The sequence below is a fragment of the Phaethon aethereus genome (assembly GCF_964289735.1).
Source record: "Phaethon aethereus genome assembly, chromosome: 1".
Lineage (NCBI taxonomy): Eukaryota > Metazoa > Chordata > Aves > Phaethontiformes > Phaethontidae > Phaethon > Phaethon aethereus.
The window spans coordinates 213,370,962-213,398,190 of record NC_138575.1 but is presented as its reverse complement, the minus strand read 5'-3'; the positions used below and the strand labels follow the sequence as shown (position 1 = coordinate 213,398,190).

The window sequence follows — 27,229 nt, the reverse complement described above, 5'->3', positions numbered from 1 at the left end:
TCATAGAACACATACAAGTTCTTCTCTAAAAGCACTCCTAGCACTAATTGCACTGTAGCATAACACACGATAAAGAGATCAGAGCTCAGCTGGATCCTATTTTCTATATAAATTTTGCTAGTCAGCTGGGGATGATCCACTGGGAAGAAATGCACATTTTTTCCAAAGATCTAATCACAGCTGAGGCTCCATTTCTTTTAACATCTCTCAAAGGGAAATATCAAAACCTTAGCAGGAAATCATTTGAATGACTGGCAAATGAAATGAGCCGTTAGAAATTGTTTTTCTCTTTTATTTTGGATAGGTGATAAAACATAATGCACACAAGTGTATCAAAAAATGTATCAAAAGTTTGGTTTGATTTTACCCTGCTGTGAGCAATTCTGTTATTTCTTCTCACACCTCAATTAGAGAAGTCATTCTTGAGAACTTAAGCCAGCCCATCCCCTGAATACAAGCTACTATATATAACCTAGCCTGGGTAGTTTTCATGTAATTAATAATGTCCTAAAAATACATATATTTGCTGACTTAGCACTAGCTCTTGTGTAGACTCTCCTTAAAATATGCTGTGGGATTTCCTACTGGATTGTCATCTCCATCTTTCAACTATCATGAGGTTAAGAATGTAATTAAATACTAAATAGACATGTTATTACATGACAGAAAGTTTGTTACTACTAAGACAAGAGAAGAAGTATTCCCAGCCTTGACTGGGAGAGAAAAGCTTGAAAATGTTACTATGCAATACTACATCCATAACTATTTGCTAGAACAAAGAACCAGTGGTTTAATATGATTTAGATCATACAGTTCCTCACATAATTGTAAGGAAATGGTTTGGCATGTACTTTTCTGAAAAAGTGATTTTGCCAATTCTTATAACTATGACCTGTGATTAGATATCCATCTTTTGATTCTTTTAGTTACCAGCCATAACCTGACATATAGCAATGCCTCCGTGTACCATCACAAATTCAGCAATACAAAATGGCACAGAAATGATAAAAACCTTTTAGTGCAGAAATGGCACATGCTGGTACATATGTGTTGAGAAGTATGGGAGACTTTTAAAAAAACATGATTTCTAAACAAATTTTTGGATTAATGAAATGCTGCTTTATTTGGAAACTGCACTGAGAAAATTTCATTTGCCATGCTTGTTAATAATGGGCCACAATTAGCATAATCCCCTCAATCCATTAAAAAATGCCAACATCAAATATAGAAAGTATAAAAATGTCTTCCTTTAATTATAAATTTTGCCCTTTTCAAACCAGTCATGGCTACCCTCAGGAGATGCTCAGCTAACACAATGTAAGTGAAATCCTCGAAGGAAAGCCCTGCGCTGTCAGCCTGGCACCAGCCACTTGGCAAAGCACAGCAAAGCGTCACAGCTTCCTCTCGAAAACGTGCGTGGGTGTCTGTGGCATTTTCCTTGAGGAAATGGCACTTACGGTGTGATTAATAAGGGAATACATTAAATTTATGGGAAGAGATAGTCCTTAAAACTGCTTATCGCAATGAAGGGCACAAACTGTCCACTGATTTATTTTCATTTAATTTAAGTTTCATTTCAGCTTCTCGGAGGCTATAGGTGTGCTACTTATCACTGGCACTACAGTAAAAGTCATTACAGCAGCCATTTCAGCAAAACTTGAAACAGCCAATAATTTCTGAAACTCCTCCTCTCCCCAAAATCCCCTTTCAACACCAAAAAATGTGTCAACAGCCCTCAGCGAATGCCACCCTGACTGAGTCCCCCCTTGTCTAACACACATAAAAACACAAACGTGCAAACGTGCCTATTTGGACTCACAGACCTTCCAGGTAGAGAAACATTCCCTTACTCATGATCACGGTAATTACTACAGCATAACTTAAAATTTTCTGGTTTCAGGTAAGTCACAAACCTGAGCAGGTATCTGCGGTCTACCAGCTTCTACATACAGAACATGGTCCCTTCAAATTACTAAAAACACAGTGATGCTTTGCATAAAGCGATGTCCAGACTTTGCTCTCTATAGATGGTGAAACATTTTCAATCAAAATCTTCTTTCAATAGGGTATTAAGATTTTAAGAGAAAGAAAAATAACAAAATGTAAAAACCACACCCACATGCTGAAAGTTTAGGGATGTGTGTGGCCATGTATATGTAAATAAAATGCAGCAATTCATGCAAGACGTCATGGAGTTTTCTCACGTGCCCATCTCTTTTCCCAGCTGGAGTTGCCAGCCAGACCGTATCTGCCATGATGCAAGTGCCTTCTCTTTCCAGGAGAGCGGGACCATAGCATACTACAGCAAATATACCCTAAATTGGGAACCCAGCCAAGAGAAGATGAAGAATGCTGGAGACATACAAATCCTACCAGGCAGTGGGGAGAGCATTTACAAGTGATATTTTTGGCTTTCAGACAGTATTTTTGGCCGTATGAATTTTTTGAGAAACAAATAATATTTCTCATGGAAAAGGTAAATCAACTTTAAAAAAAAAAAGGGCGGGGGGGGGCATCTTCCATTTATTTCCCAAGCAATTTTATCACTCATATTTCTCAAGGAAAAAACTGCTTTAAAAAGTAACAGGGAATGTTATTCCATTCCCTGCTCTTTGCTTTGACTTTGCTGTCCCTTTGTCAAACCTGCTGAAAGCACCACATGCCTGAAAGACTGCCTGTTTTTTCCGGCTATTTCAGCTGATCTAATAAAAGATATTACCTCTCCCTACAAAACTTGCCTCTCATGGAATATTATTTCATTATAGTGTACTTTGGTATAATCTGCTACAAATGTCACAAGCGATATAAATAAGAAGTATCACGATATCCTTTTGGAAACAAGCTCTGTCACTTTATCCCCATTCTGAGCAGAAAGCGTTTTAAATAAAGAAGAAAAAGAGGAAGAACGAGAACATGCCTGAGCTGCAGAAATGTGGGTTATAATGTCAGTGAAACAAAATACACGCTGCACCCTGCTCATCAGCTGCTGCACTCCATACCACCGCGCCGCTTATTGCTGTCAGGGCACACTCTGCTCCGCGCACCACCGCGGGCAAGGCTTCAGTCCCAGTCACATTTTGGGAAGTGATTTCCAGCTTATGAATTCCCTCCTACAGCTTCTCCTCGCAGCCCTTTAGTTAATACTGAGATAATTGAGTCATTTGTCTCATTAAGAAATGCCACGTTCAGCACGTAGCAACCGCCATTTCAAATTTCCCTCAAAATTCGGATGCACTAGCAATTAATTTGCCTTGCAGCATCTTAAACTTTATACAGTTCAAGGCATTTCGGCCTTGCTGCCTTTTGAAACTTCAAAGCCTGATAAAAAGAAAAAAAAAATGGGTGTAAATTACAAATTAATTTAGTGGACTGACACTCACAAAAGGATGCCTTTATATTAAAAAACGGATTGCACTGGCAGTCTGACTCCGTTCCCATTCGGAACTTGCCCCCACATCTGTGTTCTGCACAGGGGTGTCCACTTTTCTGAGGCGTGGGACCACGAGGTTCGCAGTCCAGTACGGAGCTGTGATTAGCATGTAGTGTCATGTGTGGTTGAAGTTCATATAAAAAGTGTAGCCATAAACATTTTAAACTAACCTTTTTCTATTCTCTTTATAGCAGATACCAAAATATCTATTTTGACAAGCTGTGGAAACCTGCTGCTGGCCCATTGCCACGACATGGTGCTTTCAATGCAAGTTCTGAGGTTTGGTTGGTTTCTTTAAAGGAAGAAGTAACAATTTGTGGCTGTCACACACCCTTTTTTTTTCACAGGAATCCTATTTTTGCAGTTGATACAGTTGATATAGTTCGTTGGTGGCAGATTTTTATTAATAATATTTATAATTTAATGGGACAGATCTCCAGGGGAGGTCTGGGGCAGAGAAGAGCTGTGGCTGCAAGATGCCCCTCAAAAAATCCTGGATCACAGGCTGGCTATAGCTCCTCATGGTGAAACCCGAATTCTCCAGCTAGTGCTTGATGCATCAGAGAAAAAAATGCATATACAAAAGTCAAAGGACTGGATGGAGCAACAGGAAGGTCTGTGTGGCACATGAATTGCAAAATTGGATTGCAAGGGACTGCAGGGAATTGATGCTAATATTTGGGGTGTAGGATTTGCTTCACATAAACAAGGCCAGCACTGACTTTAATGCATCTTGGAATAGAAGGAGATTTTGGAACAGACAGTTGCTGTTTCAAGGAAGTCTGAAGATTGGGGTGAGGACATGCAGCTGGCGAAAAGTGGGGTAGATAATACTTACGGAATGAAGGAGAAAAAAGTAATGCAATAAAGGAGATGGGATATCCTAACTAGAAGTTCAACACTAATATTACGCCAACAAGGAGCTATACAACATTTGCTGTGTAAATAGGGTGAAAATGTCATCTGACCATGTTATTTGATCATGATGACATTTACAACGTTGTGGGAGTTTTAATTAACTCCCACAGGGTTAACTGCTGAGCACAGAACAAATTCTGAGCAAGTGATGGCCCCTCTCCCTTCCAATCCAAGCTTAGACAAGGCACCTGTAGAAATAAGCAGACAGGTAGGAGAGGCCAAGGATTAAGGAGCAATACAAGGTAGCATGATAGGTAGTCTCCTGAGTAGCCCAGCAACCACCACTGCTGGTGGTCTTTATGGCAAGAAAGAGCTACACTTTAAATCATACCACAGCCTAAACCAATGATGAGACCTCTACTGAAAAGCAAGCCCGCTTCCATATTTAAAAGGAATGTTAGAAGTGGAGAGGGTGCAGAAAACAAAGAGCCAGACAAATGCAACGTCTCCAAACTTGAACTTAGTACAACAGATCAACCAAATGGAAAGTTCAAAGGTCCCATGCTCATTTTCTGTTAAGTATTTGCACACACATTTTCCAGTGGTGGTTCTTGCCCTGAAATGAAGGAAGAAAGGGGAAAAAAACCAACAACAACAACATAAAAACCCACTAAATTATGACATCATCACAAAGTTGAGCTTCCTTGTCACAAACAGCACAGAAAGAGCCCACGGACATCCAAAGATTGAAGCTGAAAAATCTGCAGACTATTTCAACCCCAAGTTTTGGTTTTGGCTTATGTTAACTTCTCTATAGATATTATTCTAAGAAATTCTAAAGCATCATGGTTGGGAGTGCGTAAAGATAAGTGTCCCTCCTGATCGTAAAGTTTATAAGTATCAACAGTTCCTACAGAATTTTTTCCTATTGTTTTAATGTTCAAAATTTGAAATACCTTCTTCCTCATCAACTACAGCATTTTTACAATCTGTTAGAAAAGGATCCCAAAAAGAAACCTTTCAAATCTACTTTTAAGATATTTTAACTAGCAATTGCTACTTAAACTGTGGTAACTCATAAATCCAAGTCTGCTTTTTTCTTCTGTCCCTGAAGTAGAAGTTTCAATGAACTGGGAACAAAACAAGATGACGTTTGGTAGAGATTCTTCAGCAAAACTTGAGTGGCATCTAGGGGAGTCCACTATTGCCCCCAGGGAAGCGCAGGCATGCATGAAGAGCCGGCGTTTTGATGTGACCTCTCCCATTTCTCCAGAAACCATTACACGCCCAAGCTTATTAAAGGTGCTCACGCAACAGAAAGAGAAAGACCAGCCAGACTTTGTATATTCATTGCTTGAAGCAGCTCTGTACCTCTGCACAGGAACTACCACAAGAATGTGACCTCCTTAAGCATCCCTAAGCAAAGATTAACAGAAAAATGGTGAAACTAAGCAAAGATTTGCTTCCCTAAGCAAAGATTAACAGAAAATTGGTGAAACACAGGTAACTCCAGACCAGCAACTTTGCCTTCTTAAACAGGCAAACATAGCATATAAATAGTGATTACAAAACCAGAAATTTGGCTGGCAGTCCACTCAAATACATGTCCTAGAGCTTTTCTATCTTGTGACTCTATTTTCAAAGTAGAGAGTAGCTTTTTGCTTTTTTTCACTACAGTCATTTAGATCCCATCAGCTGCTACATGTTAATGTGCTCCACAGGTTTCATTCCTGTAGTTCACAAGGGTATTTAAAACATTTGAGGCACAGCAAGGAATCCTTCAACCTGGTATTCTTGGATCAGTTCTTAACTACATCAACATCCACACATCCTGTGCATATTATATTGAAGGATAAAAATAATTTACATCATTCGGCCATGTCATTTTCTATAATCATTAGAAGATTAAAAAGAGCCTGGGATACGCAAAAAGGTGGAAGATTACAAACAACAGGATGCATGAAGAAAGGACTTCAGAGTAGGAGAAAATTTCCTTCAAGGCAATTTGCTCACATAAAAATCTTTTTTCGCTGTAAAGGTAAAACTCATTAACTGTTCAAATTGAAGTTGACTCAAGTTATACTGGTTTTGGTATTAAGTCAGCTGGAGTTCAACTAATGTAAAACAATCCAGGTCTGAAGCCAAAAATTCAGATGTGTTCACCTTCAGCACTAATCCTTTAATCAGAGGAAAGGGACTTTCAGCACTGAGCCAGTAAACTAAATGTGTTCTCCTTCATTTTCTCCATTCTCTTAATCCTGTCTTTTATTGAGTTTGTTTGCAGTCATAAATAAAGTAATTAGTGAACGTTAATGGCAATGAAGAATAAAACTAGTATTCCTTACGGCACAATTTGGCTAATTGTATTGTTAAGGTATTTTAACCTCCCAGTAATGTAACAGTATTACTTTTATTACTAATGTCAAATTATATAAAAAGAAACACAAACCTTTTTAGCACTCAATTCTGATATCTTTTTCAGAAGTGTAAGTAGGATTCACTGACAATATAAGAATCGGTAGTCATAAAATCTAACCGGGGGATATAACATCCATCCCATCTCTGTCTTCTGCTTCCAAAACCACATGCTGATTTTGCTGGAACAACGGACAGTACCACGTCATTAATGCCTTTACACCCTGCCAGGACTCTCATGGAATAACTGAACACCACAAAATACATGTCACTATAGAATAAAAAGTCCCGAATCAAACAGAACTTGAGGTAGTAGCAAGAGAGTTGACCAACTGTTCATCACCAGTGACTAGATATTTTTAAAGAAACGTGGTAGCAGTTATAGTGATCCTGGAACAACCTTGCCACATCCTGAGGGCAGACTTTGTAATCTTATTATTCCTTCTTGTCATCTTCTGCTTCACACATTCCTCCAGTCTGAATCAGGATCTATTAAGAACATAGTAGATACTGACTGAATGATCCACTACTTCAGCATCTCTAAAAGTATCCCTGGGGTTACTGAAAGTAAAATACTGCTTCTTTGCTAGCTCCTATACTTGCTGATAAATTCCAGCTAAATGCAGCAACGCAGAGCAAGCCTTGGGATGCTTCAGGCTTTCTCTAAACCAGAAGCTGCAACAGCTTAACAAGGTCACTCAGAAATTCCCCCAAAATTTGACAAACAATCCTAGCCCAGACAGTTTAGATCATTCTTCTTTCAGAGCCACTTAAAAGGTATGTTATTTTCTTCTTGTGAGCATGCAAAAAATTCTTAGTCAGGCTCCAAGATCCCAAACAACTGCCTTAATTTTTTTTTTTCTGCTTAAAAGTAAGAAATCTGGGGTGTGTACTCTCTGCTGTCTCAGGTTTTAGTCCACAGGGAGTTAAACAAGATCCATGCATTCATACATTTGCCATGTTCTGGAAAATTGTTGTTTTCAACCGGAAATTTTTTTTTCTTTCCTCTGAAACTTCCTGCTCCCAATCTGGAGCTTCCAGAAAAAGGACTATGACAATATCTGACAAAAATCCGCATCATACCACATCAGATTCAACGTAAGGTAGTCAGTACGTAAATGATCTAGTGACCGTGCACATCCTCACCTCTAGCAAGAAGAATTAAGCAAAGATACATATTTGCTGACGAGACCTAGAGTTTGCTAGAGTGATGCAGATCAGGACCCCACGATCTGGCTGTTGCGGCTCTAGCTGGAGAGTTCCCGCACCATCAACACCTCCCGCTGCCATGACATTTAGTAACCTACAGGACAGGTCTCAGAGTCAATTAAAAGTATTAGAAGTGCTCTTCTGGTAGCCCCGCAATAAATACCACGCTGCTCAGAATGGTGGGCAGGCCTTGCAAATGTCTCTAGGATCACACGCAACTACACAGCAGGATGATGTCACTACAAGATAAAAATGACTGTGGAGCGCCGAACAGCAACAGTGTTTTACACACAGACCCACAACGATTTGTACCAGCAACGCACTGCAAGATAACTGCAATGTTTTATTGCCTTAAGGCATGCAGTTCACCTTAATACCTCTGAGTGTTGTGTATTCGTTTCCCACAAAAACATGCAGCATGGCTTCAGAAGTCTGTTATTTCAGCATCATCAGTATCACTTTCTGCCTCGCACCCTGAAGTTTGTCTAGTGAATGAGACACACTGTTTTGATACACTGCCATGGGTTTTTTTCACTGCTGTCAAGTGGTCAGACATGAGGCATGGCCTGTGGCCTCTTTTTCCCTCTGGAGGTGCTGGATGAAATGCCAGCATTAAAACTAAACAAGCCGTGGTACTTGAGGCAGCAGCAAGGCCAGAGTAAGCATAAGGCTGATAGATGGCAACACTGAGGACAAACTAGACAGTAAGTGGGACAAAAAAAAAACTTTCAAAAAAACCTTTTGCAAATATTAAGCCAAATTTTTTTTCCAAGCTGAAGGAGAAAAAGGTGACCACAGAGATATGAGAGAAGCAGAACAAAACAGGTGTTTAGAGGGGAAGTTAATATTAGCTAATCCATGGATCTCACAGCTCCGATCTGTGCACAAGCCATTGCAGGGACTTCAATGTTATCGTAGGGTTTAAAGTTGCCATCCATCAGCTCAGCTGCAAAACCCACCAGGCAGCCGCAGAGGAAGACACGCAGGCTTAGCTCTGAGCCACGGAGCTAACCCAACGCGCAGCAATTCACGTCTGCCATTACCGCAGATCAGCCACCGCAAACCCGTCGCAACTTGGGTGTCCTAAGTCCTGGCAGGCTACCTGAGCCGTGGTCTGCAGCCGTTAAGTTTCATCTCTGTAATACGATGAGATAATTGCACTGATTAACTTTTTGTTAATCCAGTAGGTGCTGCCTTAAGTAATCACGTGGCAGCACAAGGATAGTAATTACATTATCACAAAACCATTCTTTAGGGGGGGTCTATAATAGCTGTACCACTATACACAAGACCCAGCACACATGGCAAAAGACAGAAAAATCATGTTAGGAACATTGACATGGGAAAAATCATGACTAATTGTCAATTAATTAAACTACCTACCTCTGAGGTAGTAATGTATATCTAGAATTCCTTTACAACCAATGAAGAAAAAAGGCATGCTTGGGGCCTGGTTCGTCTCATCCTAAACCAGACACATAAACAGGGCAGAGGTCTACAAAGGGAGCCATGGGAAGTGTTTCAGGTGAAACAATCTATTACACAGTTATCTGAGGGCACATAACAGCAATACCAGTGCCTGGCTGTCTCTATTTTCTGTGATGAACATGAAAGCCAAGCACAATACAGTTGCTAATACCACCATAACACAAATAAGAAATGAAAGAGCTCAGATTTGTATTGGAAATTTATCTAAAAGATGCTACTGTCCCCATAATAGGAGGGAATGTCGTGCCTTTATCCAAATCTGCTTCTGAGAAGGGCAGGTTCTCAGCTCTTCTAAGCTCAGATAGCACCATTTTATTTCAATGGAACAAGACAGACATCACTTGGGGGTCTGGATTACTGTTTGGTTTGCAAAGGTTTCAGAGCTACTCTTTCTGAGGTTTCTTCCTCTCTTCCCTATTTTTTCTGTCCTACGTTTTGCATTACTCAAATCATTGCTTTAAAAAGCAAATAATAATATTGCCTGAAAATCTACTAGATATCTGCTCCTATGCAAAAAATTAATTCTAGGGTGACTGCCTTTTTCAGAAGCCGCTTCTTGCTACTATTGGCTATCTAAAATAATATGCACTGGGATATGGGCAGTAAATGACTTTCCATTAACAGCAACTTCTCGTCAGGAGTGGAAAATTCTGTTACCCTTTATCTTTTCTCTTGACATGCAGTTGCTTTCCCAACCTACAAAACAAAGTCACTAAGGCCACGAGGTATTCTGTTCAATTTTCAAAACAAAAGATGCAGTGTCAGAGACTTGACCCAAAACACAACTTGCAATATTGGTTTGCCAGCAGTGTTTATCCTCCCCTCAAGTCCTTACAGTTAACAGCAGGAAATTGGTCCTTCACCACATCACCCAGGTGCAGGCAGCAGAAGCTGAAGCCAGCAAGAAGAGAAATGTCTCAACCTAATCGGTTCTTCTCTGATTTCACAGCATATCTGTACTCTTCTTGCGTGCTTTTAATTTGGGCTTGTAATTAAGTTCTCTGAAATAAATTGTTAACTCTCTTTGGTATCAGACATAAACTGTCAGGAATGTGAAAATGCAAAGAGTATTTGAATAAATAGGATAAAGGCTGAGAGAATAGGTCGTGAGAAGAGCTCAAATGACAGTATGTCACATAAAAAATCCTCCAGCCCAATATCCTGTCCGCAGAAGTGGCCATTAGAGCACGCTTAAAAAAGATTATAAGGAACGTGGCAAATATAATAATCCTTCCTCAAATGGTCAGCAGATTAGAGACCATTGTCACAGGGCTTAAGGGACTGAGTGAGAACAGGGCTCCAGGGTCCAGATGCGGCGTAAAAGGTCGGGTAAACTGCCTGCTTCTTGACAGCACATTTGACCCCAGCAGAAATATCCCTGTTTAGCAAAACTAATACAACAACTGGTCTTATGTAATGTGACAGTGTCCTGAATCTCATACAGTCCTCCCTAGGCAGACCTGCCTCTCAAAGGAGAATATAGATACTGAGTTGGAAGAATGACATTTAAATACTAACACACAGCGATTCACACCACAGAGGCAATCAGAAAACTTCAAAGATGCCATTTCTTTTGGAAAACTCATTTAGCTAGCACTTCTCTACCCCACTTGTCCCAATAGCCTACTCTCTTCTCCCAGGTAGGAATAAAAGAGCCATCATACTAGGGCAGATCAGAGGCTAATTAGGCCCATAAGAACAGAAAATCAGGGTGATTATGGAGCATGTATGCATATGGCATTGCCCTCCCAACTTTTGCCTATTACAGTTTCATCAACTTCCACAGCCAAGTATGCAGCCAGACCAACAAGTTCAAGAGACATTCATGGACTTATTGTCCCTGAACTGGTCTAATTCGTTTCAGGGCAACAAGCTCATTTGACTCAGTTCCATAAAAACACGAGCTGATACAAATTAATATGGAAAACATTTCTTCATAAGAAATGAAGAAGACGGTGTTGTGCAATTATCTCCCTTACAAGGAAATGCTATGCTAAGCAAGAAGAAAGTCAGCCGCCAAGGAATAATGACAACTATCACTTGAGTATACAACCGTCGCAGGGAACAGCAAATTACCGTTCTCCTCTGCGGGGATTCCTGGCTTACATCCCTGGTCTGGAGAACATTCAAAGAGCAATGGAAGAGCATGGAAGAACATGAAAGCAACCTGTAATCTTAGTGTACCGTAGGCATTAATTAACCTGGCAGCCATCCAAACTGCTGGCATCAAAATCCGCTTATCTGGGAGCTGCACATTTCAGCATTCCTGCAGATGCTACTATGCACAGACGCACTGCACTGCACAGGGGCAGCAGGCTCCCGAAAAATAAGAAAAAGAGGCAGAAACTGAGGAAGACTGAAAATTACTACAGTGCAATCAGAAGATCTGTTAGTAGTTGGAAAAACATGTTATCTGAAGAAATGTACATATGAATAAAGCAGGGGTTGCATCAAGAGTGTAACAAAAACAACTTTGGGAAAACAAGCACAAATGATCTCTAGTGAGACTACACCACAATCAAGGTACAACCGTGCTGAAGCCAGAAAGGGATAACAGTTCAAGTAAAGATATTTGTCTCTGAAAAGGAATTGTTTTTCTACATACCTGTCCAGTCTCCTACTACTTTAAGGTGGACCCCAAACGTTGCTTTGGTATCTGTAGGGCACTAAAAATATTAAATATGTTAAGGACCACTTCTAAGTAACAAGAAAATAACAAAATGCATTCAAACTACAGTTGCTAAGACAGTACCTGGTGTAAATAGATCATTCCTGAGCAGCCATACCAGCAGCTACACCCTTTAAAAAGCAAGTCTAGCATCAGTACAGTTCAGGAAGCAAGCATGGCTAGTCCACTCAGTCTTAACTCTTTCTTCTGGCCACAGAGGAGGCTGGCATGGGTTTGTCTGGGAGTGTGATTTGGAACAGCCACTTCATTAAGCATTACTCAGTAGTGATACCAACTGAAGATACAACAGTACAGAAATACTCCCTCTACTACTGACACTGATCATTCAAAATCAGGAACTGCCCCATCATTCCTAAGTCAAGGCATTTAAGACACTTCTGGTTCTTGAATGTAAGGGCACATGTTTTCAAGCTGATCAGTCTCACACAACTGACGCTTCTGGAGACTGAGATTTTGCTGCAGTTCACCAGAGCTTAGAGTTTGCAAAGGAAAAACACCAGATTGCACAGCACATCATAAAAACCACTCTGCACCTATGCCCTCACCTTGAGGCTACTTACTTGTGACTATCAACACAGGAATGATATTATCTACAGTCTTATCTACACCACGGTATCCAAAAACATCCAGTAAAGCCATGTCAAAGGTCTAAGGAGCCCCCTCAGTTTCGTTCCTTGTTAGCTACAGGGAGATTTCAAATGCACTGTCTGGACAGCTTTTGCAGGTACACCAAATGATTTCACACATAAACAGGACAAGCAACCATTCCTCAAGAAAAGATTCTTTACTTTCCTTCTATAAACCAACACCATTGGGTTTTTTTGATAGAACATATTACTACTTACTCAGTTTTGACATCTTTCCTCGAATCTGTTAATGATGGATCCAAGCTCCATCATAAATCTAACATCCAACACATGACACTCCTGTCTTTTTTTGTTTCTACTGCTACAAACAAATATGAATTCTGAGGAGAGGGCTTAAATTCAAGGAACACATCTATATTATAAATAAAAGAGGCCGAGGTAGTGAATCCAAGCACCAAATACTCAGTCATCCACCACGCGTGTGGGGACACTTCTTGGGTCTGTTCTGGACCATTGCCATTAGCATTCCCAAGATAATCTGTTGGGGAGTGGGAAACAACTGGTCTCAGGGCTGAGGATCAGTTCCTATCAGTTCCTTAATTAGCAGCAGAGACAGTTAAAAGGTTAGTATTCTCCACATCCTGGCAAACCTCAAACAGGGAATACAATGTCCAGGCTAGTCACTCCATTTTCCTGAAGGGGAAGAGCATTCTTGTTAAGGAGTGCCGATTACCAGACAGACTCATATTTTCCCTTGTCATCTTTCAAATTTTGCTATAAAATTTTGGTACAGAAACTTAGAGTCAGAATTATTTCAGCAACTCTTAGCCTTAAAAAAAATGGCATCAAAGGAGGGATGCAGGCAAACCTCACACAACAAGGCCAGTATTTGCTGTGGCTAGCTGCAATGTCTCCCAACAAAAATATCAAGACCAATTCTCCATATAAAAGTAGGTAAGCAGCATCTCAGCTAGAAAGTCGCATACTGGCAGCAAAAAGACCTGTTCTCCTAGGAGCTTCTGCAAGAGCATTTAGCAGAGTTTATTTTTCAGTCTGAGCACTCTCTCAGTTTCATAGGAGGTTGAGTGATTTTCTTAGTCCAGCTATGCACAGTCCCAGTTCAGCACATCTTCTGTAAAATTGTCTGTCATTCCCTCCTTCCATTAAAGTTAATAGCAGAATACCCCTTGTCTCCAGCCAGAATAGGTTGAAACCTGTTACTCTTTACATCACCCTTGTGACTAATTCCTTTCTGCACTGCTTTGAAAAATTATCCAATAAAAAAAGAGATTTATTTCTCCTTAGACTGTAGGAAGCCTGTTTTGATACCTATAACTGGGTATGAGAGTTCCTCAGAGAGTTCTGGAAAAATCTTATTGTGCTGCTAAATCTTACCAGAAGAAACATGCCCATCATATAGGCTACACAGAGTGAATTAGCCCCAGTTCAAGAGACAGAGATTGTAAATGGTCCAGCAAAAGGCCACCAAGATAATGAGAGAATTGTAGAACCTGACACATAACAAAGAGAGGTCAAAAAGGGAACGTGCTTGTGTAACCCACAGAAGAGAAGGCTCAGGGAGATCGTGGTCTTCCAATATCTAAAAAAATAGCTATAGAGAAGATGAAGGTGCTCTCTTCACCACCATGCACGGTAACAGGACAAAAGACCAGGGGCACAAGTTGCTTAAGGGGAAGTTTAACCTGGATATAAGAAAAATATTCTTCACCATGGAATAGGTAGCCAGAGAAATGGTGCAATTTCTATTGCTAATTCAGCTTCACAGGTCCTTAGATAACCTCATCTATGGCCCTTGCAGCAGAAGGTTGAACCAGATGATCTCCAGGGGCCTCTTCCAACTTAAAACTTTCCTATGGACCTGCAATTTTAACTTTGAAAATTGTATTTACATTTTTACTGCACATAACACTTATTTTACCTCTCTCATCTCTGTAAACAAAGCTAAGTGGCAGGACCCAGTTGACTGATGGTTAGCAAATGTGACGCCCACCTACAAGAAGGGCCAGAAGGAGGATCTGGGGAACTACAGGCCTGTCAGCCTGACCTCAATGCCAGAGAAGGTTATGAAGCAGATCATCTTGAGCGTGATCATGTGGTACATATAGGACAAGCAGGTGATCAGGCCCAGTCAGCATGGGTTTATGAAAGGCAGGTCAGGTCCTGCTTGACCAACCTGACTTCTATGACAAAGTGACCTCTTAGTGGACGAGGGAAAGGCTGTGGATGTTGACTACCCAGACTTTAGTAAAGTCTTTGACACCGTTTCCCACAGCATTCTCCTGCAGGAACTGGCTGCTCATGGCTTGGATTGGTGACTCTTCGCAGGATAAAAAAACTGGCTGGAAGACTGGGCCCAAAGAGTTGTGGTGAATGGAGTTAAATCCAGCTGGTGGCCGGTCACAAGTGGTGTTCTTCCCCAGGGCTCAGTACTAGGCCCAGTTCTGTTCAATATCTTTATCCATGATCTGGATGAAGGGATCAAGGGCACTCTCAGTAAGTTTGCAGATGACACCAAGTTGGGCAGGAGTGTTCAGCTGCTTGAGGGCAGGAAGGCTCCACAGAGGGATTTGGACAGGCTGGATCGATGGGCCAAGGCCAACTGTATGAGATTCAACAAGGCCAAGTGCTGGGTCCTGCACTTGGGTCACAACAAACCCATGCAATGCTACAGGCTTGGGGAGGAGTGGCTGGAGAGCTGCTCAGTGGAAAAGGACCTGGGGGTGCTGGTTGACAGCCAGCTGAACATGAGCCAGCAGTGTGCCCAGGTGGCCTTCAGCATCCTGGCCTGTATCAGCAATAGTGTGGCCAGCAGGAGTAGGGAAGTGATTGTGCCCCTGGACTTGGCACTGGTGAGGCCGCACCTTGAATCCTGTGTTCAGTTTTGGGCCCCTCACTACAAGAAGGATGTTGAGGTGCTGGAGCGTGTCCAGAGAAGGGCAACAAAGCTGGTGAGGGGTCTGGAGCACAAGTCTTATGAGGAGCGGCTGAGGGAACTGGGGTTGTTCAGTCTGGAGAAGAGAAGGCTGAGGGGAGACTTTATTGCTCTCTACAACTACCTGAAAGGAGATCACAAGGTCAGGTTGGACGGGGCTCTGAGCAACCTGATCTGCTTGAAAATGTCCCTGCTCATAGCAGGGCGGTTGGACTAGATGACCTTTAAAGGTCCCTTCCACCCCAAATATTCTATGATTCTATGATCCTATGTGTCCAAATTTTGGCTTTTTCCAGACTGTTAGAGAAAATATTCCAGAAGCTTAAGAAAATACTCAAAAAGAGTTTTTCAGAAGTTTAATCATGAAAGTGGGTAAACTTTCCCACATTATTAACATTACACTGGGCATGTGTAATTAAATACAATGAAAATATCCTCTCATATATTTACCCTTCTTCATGAAATCACTGAATCGTAGGATAGCTAAGAGGAGGAAAACACCTGTGGAGACTGGCTACTTCAATCCTCCTGCTCAGGCAGGGTCTGCAAGAGTGAGTGGCCCAGGGCGGTATCCAGCTGCGCTTTGAATGTCTCCAAGAATGGAGACTCCACAGCCTCTCTGGGCATCCTGTGCCACCTTCACAGAAAAAGTGGTTTTTTTCTTACGTTCAGATCGAACCTCCTGTATTTCAGTTTGTGTTTCCTGTCACTGGGTGCCCGTGAGAAGAGTCTGGCTGTGTTTTCTTCCCTCCTCCATCAGTTCCAGCTCCCTCAGCCTCTCCTGATATGAGAGATACTCCAGTTCCTTAATAATCTTCATGGCCCTTTGTGCTCCAGTGTGTCCATGTCTCTCTTATACTGGGGAGCCCAGTGCTGGACACAGAGCTCCAGATGTATCTCACCCGTGCTGAGCAAAGGAGAAGGGTCACCTCCTTCGACCTGCTGGCAATACTCTGCCTAATAGAGCCCAGGAGGCCATTGGCCACCTTTGCCGCAAGGGCACACTGCTGGCTCATGGTCATCTTGGTGTTCATCAGGTCATTCTGACTGAGCTGCTTTCCAGCCAGTCAGTTAACATCATGTACTAGTACCTGGGGTTACTCCTCAGAGACAGGATTTGGCAATTCCCTTTCATGATCTTCATGAGGTTACTGTCAGCCCATTTTTCCAGCCTCTTATGTCCCTCAAATGGCAGCACAACCACCCAGCATATCAGCCACTCTTCCCAGTTTTGTATCATTTGCAAACCAGTACTGAACCCTGAGGTACTGACTGGCCTCCAGCTGGACTTTGTGCTACTGATTGCAATCCTTTCAGCCCAACTGTTCAGACAGTTTTCCACCTACCTTCCAGCCCATTCATCTACTCCACACTTCATCAATTTCTCTGTGTTTTATGAGAAAGTGTCAGAAGTCTTGTGAATTATGATCTCTTGTCCATTTTACATATCTAAGTCTCTGATCACCTATTTTACTTCTCCTTTGCCATATCTCATCTTTACAATACTGCACCGCTAAACTCTGCTTCAAGATCCTTATTACAGTCAGCTCATACACACATTTAAACTGACATCTATTTATGTTCTATGGAGACAAGCACAAGCTGAAGCACCCTCTTGAATTGGAAATCAAGAGAATAAGCACATAAACCTTGGTCAAATAAAGGCGTATCAAAGTGGCCTCAGCAATGCATGATGTCCTCTCTGCAGCTGTGAACAAAAACAATTAAAATTGTTCTTAAAATGTGTTTTGGCAAATAGTACCTGGATTTCCCCCTGGTCCTTTTAATCTGGGAATCCTAAGAAACAATCCAGTGACTATTAACTCTGCTGTGGCAAGAGCTGCATGCAGCCCCTTATTTTTTCCCTATTGCCCAGTACGCTGCCCAAGAGGAAATTGTAAAGATTAGCCAATCTTGAAATAATAAAATATTTTCCCTTAGTTTGTTTTCCTTAAATAAACAATGTTTTCCAAACAGGAAAATCACTAACTTCAATAGGCTGTAATGAGAAGGGACATTAGACATTAAACAAAAGGTCACAAGTGGTCAGATTTCCCTTAGTTCCTTCCTCATTTTGAAGAGTTAAATGAACCCCGTTTGCTGCGCTCATTTGATTAAAATGCTATGGTACACAAATTAGCTGTGGCAGGTAGTGCAATTACATGAAGCTATGTTAATCTTATTCTAACCTCAAGCTATCGTTAGGTTTAAAAAGTGCAAGATTTTACAGGTAGGAACGTCTACACTAATCAGGTTATCTGCCAACATTTGGCCATCCTCCAAAAACAACTGAAAACCAAAGTAATTCTGTTAAACTTAATAGAGCTGTGGAGATTTACACTCCCAGTAAAACCAAACTATGCTATGTTCTTAGCAGTGGAAAGTTGGTAGATTTCCTCAGGGCTGTTAATCACAGGCGAGCAAGTTTACAATGCCTATTTTTATTTTATTTTTGTATGTATTTTCACATTGAAAGAAGTGAGAATAGTATTTTATATGTAAATAAAATTATGGAATACAGATTATTCTATATCTTGATGAAAAAACACCTTTCCATGTGTTTTTTTTCAATTTTTTTCAAGCTAACTGGAAATACAAATGCAAATCAACACATAGGGAATTTGCAACTTTATGCTTATAAACCACCAAATAATTACACCTACCAGTAGCTGTAGCTCTACTATTTATCTCTATGCTAAGATAAAATATAGATTATAATTTTTAATAATCTTAATAATTTAATTGTTTAATGTTTAATGCACTACTAGATTAATACATACTTGAAATGTATTTTATTTATCAGTTTTACATTGTGAACATGATTCTCAGTTGTCCTCTATGGCTTGCTTTTATATGAACACTGTGGGTGAACTAAATACTGTTAGATCATAGTGGTCATACTTTACACCCACTTTATATTGGTATAAGAATCTACCGGTGGCAATGAGCAATGGAGAAATCTGTGCATGAGACCACAACATATGAAAACTATGTTATCAGCACCTGTGTTTCCAGCTTAGAATACCCCAAATATTTTTACATCACTGGTATCTACTCCCAGTCCAGAACCCTGCCCAGAACAAGAAACAGGACAAACCTTACTGAAAAAAATGTAGTGGTATTAAATAATATTGAAATGTTGTAAAACACACTTTTTAGACCTTGGGGTGCAGGGAGTTAGGGTAAGTCAATGGCAAACTAGCAAGAAAATAGAAAGTTAATTCCTGAAAGTTTCCAGTTCTTCTGCACATCTCTACCATAAGAATTGTGAAGACACTTTAGATGTTGGTTTTGATTACAGCACTGTCACAGAGGCGCTGATGCACACACAAGGGTAACGCTGCAGAACATCTATTATCAGAAAAAAGGAGATGAAAGGGATGCCCAAGTTATGTATCCCCACGGGCTCTGCAGTAAAGCTCCTCATAAGCTCCTGTGGAGACACTGCTCTCAAGCTGATGCACCACAGTAAACACCAACTTCTGTGTTTGGTGCTGTAGTAGGTGGCCTTAACAGCGCCCAAAGTTACAAAGAAGATCTGTGTCACAGCTGGAAGAACGAAGTGAAACCTCATTTTTGTCTGATTTAGGGAACTAAAAAGCTCATTGCAGAGTTTGCTTAAAGAAAGGGAAACTCCTTCAAAGACGGCTTTTGCTTTGAGGAAAAAGCCACAATATGAGCATAATATGGATTCGCAGATATCCTGGCAGGGACTGTAATCACTGCTGAGTCCCTGATTTGCTCCCATGCCCCTGCCCACCCACCTGCCGGGGTGAACCAGCTGCACCAGCTGCCAACCCCATTTCATCAGCCCAGCCTTGCTTCAGACTCAAATGAACCCTCATACCGATCAACAAAAACACATTAAAGACTTAGCATGTTTGGGAAAAGACAGAATTGGGGGGAAAAAAAAAGAACTAAATATAACCAACTTATCTTCCCCTCCACGGAAGGGGGGAAAAAAAAAAGAAAAAGAAAAGGTTTTCAACTTTGTCAACTGTTAAGAAAATGTGAACCTCTGAAGCTCAGTAAGCTGTATCTTGTCTGGTTTCATACAGAACTGATATAAACATTCCTAAAATGATTCATCCTGACAGTAGAAAATGAAGAGGAGTGATGACAAACACAGGCATGCTATATAAGGTAGCCAAAAAATAGTAGCTAGACTTCAGTCTGACTCATAGGAGGTGAACTCTGTCACACTGGGCTACCCCTGTTTTAACTAATAAATCCCATAAGAAGCAAATTTCAGAGGAAAAAAGTTAATCTGAAGAGTTACTCTTCTAAACACACCTTTGCCTCAAAGCCTAGGAAATTCCCTGAAATGTCTCCGTTTGTTTTTCTGTTTCGTGTTAGTTTACAGATCCGATTTTGTCTAAAAGCTTTCCCTGTTAGAGACTTGGACTTACAGCTCTCCTAATGTAACTGGCAGACATCAGCAGACATTAAAACATCTCTGAATGTGGGGAAATCCTAACCATGGAACATGATTTAAGTATCAAAGTTGTCTGGATGACCAAGGCGAGACCACCATGCCTTGAATACTCATCGCTTCAGCCACAAGCCCTCCCATTGCAGAGCTGACTCCTTGCAAGCAGCCCAGCTGCAGAATCATATCCCAAACACTTTTCCCTTTTGCTTTCCATTCCCTTATAGTTGTTGATGTACAACCCCAAACACCTGCAGTCTAGCTAGTGGAAAAAACACACCATAACACCATGGGATGCTCGGGATACATCACTGGTCAGCTGCAGTGCCAAAAAGGATCATTCTGGTCATCTGGGGTCTAACTTCTTCTGTAACATAAACCACAAACCCACACCCACTAATTCCTGTGAGTCTGTAGTTCAGCATTTGCTACTTCACTCCCTGCAATCTCAGTTATTAAATTACTCTCAGTGTTCAAAACAACCTTTTTTTTTTTAAGTCTCAATCTATGAGCATGTGTTCCTTGCACCACAAGAAAACACAAATCCTTACTGTAATAGATGTCTTAGGATTGTAAATAGAGCAATAGTTGTAAGTGTAAAATACAGGGAATGTTGCATAAAATATATACAATTTGTTTTCCAGTAAATCTGTAATAGCCCATCTGCTACTCTATTGCTGCTACGGATGCACTACAAAGGTCCACTTCTACAGACTAGACAGTATTTCTTTGCCTCTGCAGCTCAACCAAGGTAAAATACTTGCAGACTACCCTTTCCCTCCAGCAGACACATTCCATTTCATAATCACAGAATGCACGAGTTGGAAGGAACCTGTAAGGATCATGAAGTCCAACTCCCTGTAAGATAGTAAAAAAGTTTCAATCCTAGCAATACTCAGCCCACATAATTATGCATTTTGACTTGCTAGCTAGTGGAAAAAAACAAACCACAACCTTGTGGGATGCTCAGGATGCAAGCCTTTGTCCCTGAAGGAGTAAAAGGCAGTAGAGCAATGTTTCTGGCCAAGGCTGCGTCTCCAAGTCCTCCAAGGGTATGTGGGCACATTGCCAAGCAACACTGTGCTGAGCTGACAAATGCGGGAACAAGGAAACGGAATGGCACAGAAGACTCCTCCATCATCCCTGAGCAGAAACTATGCGCCATCTCCAGACACATGCTAACTGGATCCCAGTGGTGTGAGGCACTCATGGAAAGAACCACCAAAGGATCGGTAGGTTTTCTAGTCGGATGACCAACTCCTTGAGGAACGCTGTGTCCCTCCAAACTAGCCTACAAGCACACACAGTATTGCCAGTCCCCTGGTCTTAATTTTAGAACACCAAAAGGCAGGGTGCTTCATTTCCTCTAATACTTTGTCTATGTGTTAACTATATTCATGCTTAAAAGTTGTGCTTGGCTTTTTTTTTTATTTTGATGTTCTCCTGTACTTCCTAGACCTCTCACTAACCTGACCTAGCAGCTAACCTAGAAGCACTACCTCTGATGGGAGAAAACACACTTCTCTGCTAAAGTAAGTAGATGCTTGTTATATATTATAAATTTACTTTCATAGTATCAGAAAAAAACTGCTCATGAGAGGGATCTGCTGAAGGACTCAGGATTTAGTGAACTAGAATGTAACAACTTCTGGGTTCCTCTGATCCAAAACAGTCAGATTTTTAAGTTTAATTGAAAGTGAAGGTTTACTTAAGTTTTTTATACACAGCCCAAAACTATTAAGCCCAAAAGCAAACCAAACCAAACAAACAAGTCTAAGGAAGTACTAAAGGCATCTGAAATATTAATCTATTCTATTTTTGTTTTACTTAAATTCTTTGTCAAACAGCTGCTAGATTTTCTACTTCTATGAAGAGCAGACAAGCTCTAGGGATGTCTTTAGTTTGCCAGCAAGATACTTCACAATATCTGCATTTCCCTAAATCATCTCATAAAGAGAAGTTTCATAACCATTCGCACAAGATATTTAACAAATCCTATTAGAATGTCATCATGTTAGATTTTTTTTTTATTGTATTTATCTGTCAGTATGAACTTAGCTCTTGATGTCCTCACATACCTTTTACTCAGGCAAACTTCCAACAACTTTTCAATTTTTTTTATGAAGTACTTCAGAATTTGGCCTCTAGGCTTTTCCTGTTGTGGATAGTTTATTTCTCAAGTTTACAGTACAGGACGTGTTTCTGCATCATCTCCAGTTTTGCTTCTTGTGCAGTACAAAATTTCTTGCTTAAAAGAAGCTTAGAGCTAAAACTTCACCGCTAGGCTGTTAAAACCTTCACTGATGTTAAATGAACTCTGGATTATCCAGGGATAAAGACAACCTTGGCTCTACAAAACACTGTTTTTCTCTTACAAAAGCAAATGTGTTACTTGTGACGTTGTTTATACTCATGTACTATTTGTCAAGACCTTTCTGACAAGGCATCAAGTGCAAAAATGTAAACGTACAGATCAGGGCAGTCGTCTTGTAATCCCACCATGCCTAAATCTAGATACCAAATGGACTTAAACAGAGGTGCGGAGGTAACAAGGAAAACCCAATGTACAAAAAAAATCAAAGCAAAACAAAACAAAAACCTTAAAGGTAGAAAAATGTATGAATAAGTAATAGCTCTGAGACATTTAGGTACCGTAATATAATTTGTCATGTACAGCCAGAAACCTCTTTCAGGTAATCCTTCTACCTACTCTGAAATGATTAATGGACTTAAGAGTTTCTCTGCCTGGTGTTCAGTAATTATTACTTTACAGAATTTTAATTTGGATACTAATCAGACAAAGTATTCTTTCTCAATAATATATAGTTGGATTTTGTCTGCAGATCTGAGTATCTGCATATGCAAGATATCTCCCCTCCTCAAAACTCAGCCTTAACTTATTAAAAAACACCCACATACCCCCTTAACTTGCTCCATGCCATAAATGACATAGCAAGGATTTGACCATCCATGTATACGAGCAGAGAATTCAAGTCCATCCAGACTTTCTCTTTTCTTACTCGTACAGAACTGTAAGTGGAAGGAAAGGAAGAAAGACGTTGCACTACGAATCCTCCTGATGTGATCTGCTTCAAATTAACCATCTGCGCAAAAAGATGGAGAACCAGGAAAAGGGCAGGACTTTATTACCAAACTCATCCAGATTCTACTTCAATGGGATTTAAAAGAAGATTTGTTATGCAGCACTGAAGTAGGGGAGGTCAGAGCACATTATAACACAGGAGAAAATTTCTAGTTTCAAATAAAGTTTCAAACTACCTGTTGCAGGTAGATAATTTCTGCTTACCTGCTATGAGAACTAGGATCTAGACATTGAATGAAGAGCCAAAACTCTTTGGAGGATCTGAAGAAGCAGCCCCTCATGCTAATATAAAGCAGATATTTCATGAAGTCCTGGAGTCTGAAGGCTGAGATCTTTGCTTTGGGTTCTTTGGTTTGGTTTTACTTTTTTGCTTTGTATGTGCCACTTCCATGCCACCTGCCTCTATTAACTCCATCTCGTGAAGCTACTGATCAGTGGATATGCAGAGAACGTCTTAAATACCGAGACAGAGAAAGCTCAACAAGAGTTTATGAAAGTTTACTTGCGTCTGAGTATCAAGGAGAGTATCCTGGGATACATGTATGTGTTAATTAAAAAAAGAGTCACCAAAGGACAACTTCAGTGCTGAAACAGTATTAATCTGAAAAGACAACAAATTTCAAGCTCAGTATATCTATCTCTCTCTTGGAATCATAAATGAGGTCCTGGACAGTTTCACAGATACAAGGACATTTATCCAAAATATTTAAGGTTGCACTGTTCACAGGAGCAGAAGAGGTGGTACTCTTTCTACATAGACAGTCAACTTCTTACAATGTAGATTAACATCTTCACATTAAGTCTTTTATCTTAGTAACAGGTAGCTTTTTAATTGTGTCCAAAAGGGATTCTGGATGCTTACAGGGGAACTGCAGGATGGGAGGAGGCATCCTACCAATGGTGCTCGGTCAGGAGGAATGATGGAGAAAGGAATGAAATATCTATGTCAAGTCAGTCAGTGAAGGTTGACCTATACAGACCAGGCAATGCCTTTTCTCTGCCTGAAGAGCCTGAGCTTAGTACGCTAAGATTTATTGTTTCATCACTTTCAACAAAATGCTGTCCTTAATCTCAGAGAAATTCAGTATGGGTGGGTTATTTGCCTGAGTGACTTCAGTGAAGAAAGTAACTATGGTTGGGTCACTGAAAACACGAGACAGGAACTACAGAGTGCAGAATTCAGGTCCCAGAAACTCCTACAGAATCTCTCCTCTCCAGCACCCACAGAATCCGAGGTGGGATTCCCAGGGCCTAACTCTAGCACCTTCTCCTGTCAATGCAATAATGCGATTCAGAGTTTGGCTCCTGTCCTGAATGTCTCTTGGAGGAGTCTCTTGTCCTCATACTACAGAAGTATGGAGCAGCCATACTTTGCACTCCCCTTTGTCTGTTTTTCATGACAAGAGTGCCAGCCTAGCGGAGGTGGTGTCTCAGTGCCTTCATATAATACGTTAAACTATGACGTCTTGTGTCTTGGGTGCTGAAGTAACACTTCAGATACCTTGTTATGGTGAAGTGTAAAAATACTTGAAAAAATAATTTATTATACAGACATACGTGTCAGAAATGAAAGAGGACAAACCTTCAAGACCCAATATTTTAGCTGAAAAAAAAATTACTTATCCAAATAGCAGATCTATGCTGTTGTCATAGAACAAAACTTAATGAAGCCTTTCCATCAGCAGTTCAACGTCAGCAGAGAGGATACTGCAAACTGACTCATTCAATCACCACAGCACCTGCTAGGCTCTCCTCCACAGACACCACCGTAAAAGGCAGCAGTAAAGAAGGTCTGATGAAAAACTCAATTCACTACTGCATGTACCATGGGTACCAAGTTTTTTTTTCTCTTCAGAGGTGGTACTTCTAGTTTAGAGACGGTACCCACTGAAAGGTTTTGAACAGTTTTCACTGTTCCATGCATGTGCCGGAAGGAAGGGTTTTAAGCTATTCAGACAGCAGTTTAAATTAACTTTGAATTCACACAATGGCAGAACAGTATCTCCTGTCTTTGTGTTCCAAGGGGAAACGGGAGCATGACAGCAGCTAATGACAACCAAAACTGTCACAAATTTGGAATACCTGATCATTTGATCCTGCATCTGTGGATGGTTGTTGCAGAGCATAAGTGACACCAAACCTCAGATCTGAGCCATCTTCAAATCTAGAAGACTCTGCCTTTTGATTTTGTCCTTATTCTGAGGTCTGTCACAGTCTAAGTTCCGCATTAAGTGATGTTATTGTTTCCTACCATCTTTTGCCACAAGCAAATCAACACTACTAAAACAACAAGGTTACTAAGCTTTATGAGGTGCTGCGAGTAGACAGTCTTTTGGTAGCCAAGTGGTCTAAACTGCAGCTTGTGAGTTTGTGGCTTGCATTGACTCTGTAGTAGATTCAGCAGAGACCACATGAAAGGACCCAGCACATCTTCTGATGCCCTTAACATCTGCAAAACACAAGGCTGTTTCCATGAGGCTTACTGCCAATCACTGCATGCCAATGCAAGAAATTCCAAAGTAGAGAAAGTGACTTCTCTTGTAAGATACTGATATATATTCTAAATGGGAAACTACTTCTGAAGTCATTCATTAGAAAAAAAAGGAAGCGTGCAGCCATGAATGGTCAGTACTATGGTTTCATGCTGCTGCAAACAATCAGTAGTGTGGTTAAGTGTCTGGAAAGAGAGGGAACTCAATACCAAGTGGAAAATGTAAGATGGAGATGGAAAGAAAACCAATGCTAGCGTAAACTGCAAGCCTTAGTCTCTTTTTGTTCATACAGGTTAAAACGAAGAGCGACAAGAATGAAGTCCGAGGAAACAAACACTTTTCGAAAATGTAAAATAAAAAGTTTTGATAAGAGGTGGGGCTTTGTATATTAAAGAGTGGAAGCAATGGTTTGTATATATGAACTGTAATGAAGGACCACCCTTCATTACCATTCCCAGCCTTTCCAATGGATAACAAAGTCATGGAGTCACAGTAATGAATACAAAGTCACTAGTGAATAAAGAAAACAGTGGAAGCATGCTTCAAAAATTGAGTTAAAAAAAGCCAGCTTCCACATCAATCATGAGAGAAAATTGGGATCTCCGAGTGCCTAAATTTCAGAGTGTACAAGTGACGCGGCCAGCAGGTTGAGGGAGGCGATCCTTCCTCTTTATTCAGCACTGGTGAGGCCACACTTGGAGCACAGTGTCCAGTTCTGCGCTCCTCACTGCAAGAGAGACATGAACATACTGGGGAGAGTCCAACCAAGGGCCATGAAGATGATTAAGGGTCTGGAACATGTCTCCTATGAGGAAAAGCTGAGAGAGCTGGGACTGTTCAGCCTGGAGAAGGGGAGGGTCAGGGGGACCTTATTAGTGTCTAAATACCTGAAGATAGGGTGCAAAGAGGATGGAGCCAGGCTCTTTTCAGTGGTGCCCAGTGGCAGGACAAGGGGCAATGGGCACAAACTGACACACAGGAGGTTCCCTCTGAATATTAGGAAACACATTTTTACTGTGAGGGTGACTGACCACTGGAACAGGGTGCCCAGGGAGGCTGTGGAGTCTCCATCCTTGGAGATACTCAAAAGCCATCTAGACATGGTCCTGGGCAAAAATCCTGGGCACCAGGATCTAGGTGGCCCTGCTTGAGCATAGGGGTTGAACAGGATTATCTCAAGAGGTCCCTTTCAATCTCAACCATTCTGTGATTCTGTGACATGAAGCCTTTGATGGAAGAGCCAGGTCACAGGTTAGCAAAGAAGCCAGACTGGCAGCTCCGAGTTCAGAGCAACATGGATTTTTCTTCTCCAAATTCCCATGTGCATCTTGCACCCAGGCCTTCTGCTCATTCCTTCCGTCAGCAGAGGGAAAAACGCTTTCAATTGACAAAAAGGAAAAGAAAATAAACACCACTTCACACATATCTGAACAATGTCTACCTCTTTATGTTCACTTTGTTAGGATTCAGAGCTCCCACTGGCCTCAAGTGAAACACGTGGGAGCTTTGCCAGAGTGCAATGGGAGTGGGTCCAGGCCCTTTACACAGCCTCCCAGTGTTTTCCTCCACCCTGGAG

General features: G+C 41.1%; 1 protein-coding gene across 1 annotated transcript in view; it reads right to left on the bottom strand.

The window, feature by feature from the left end:
* Nucleotides 1-27,229, bottom strand: part of NOX4 (NADPH oxidase 4) — a gene marked incomplete at its 5' end in the record, with an annotated part of 113,253 nt that overhangs the window by 50,580 nt on the left and 35,444 nt on the right. Inside the window, one exon of the mRNA XM_082005877.1 lies at nucleotides 12,006-12,066. Within this exon, the coding sequence (XP_081862003.1) occupies nucleotides 12,006-12,066 (61 nt within the window). The remainder of the gene's footprint in view (nucleotides 1-12,005; nucleotides 12,067-27,229) is intronic.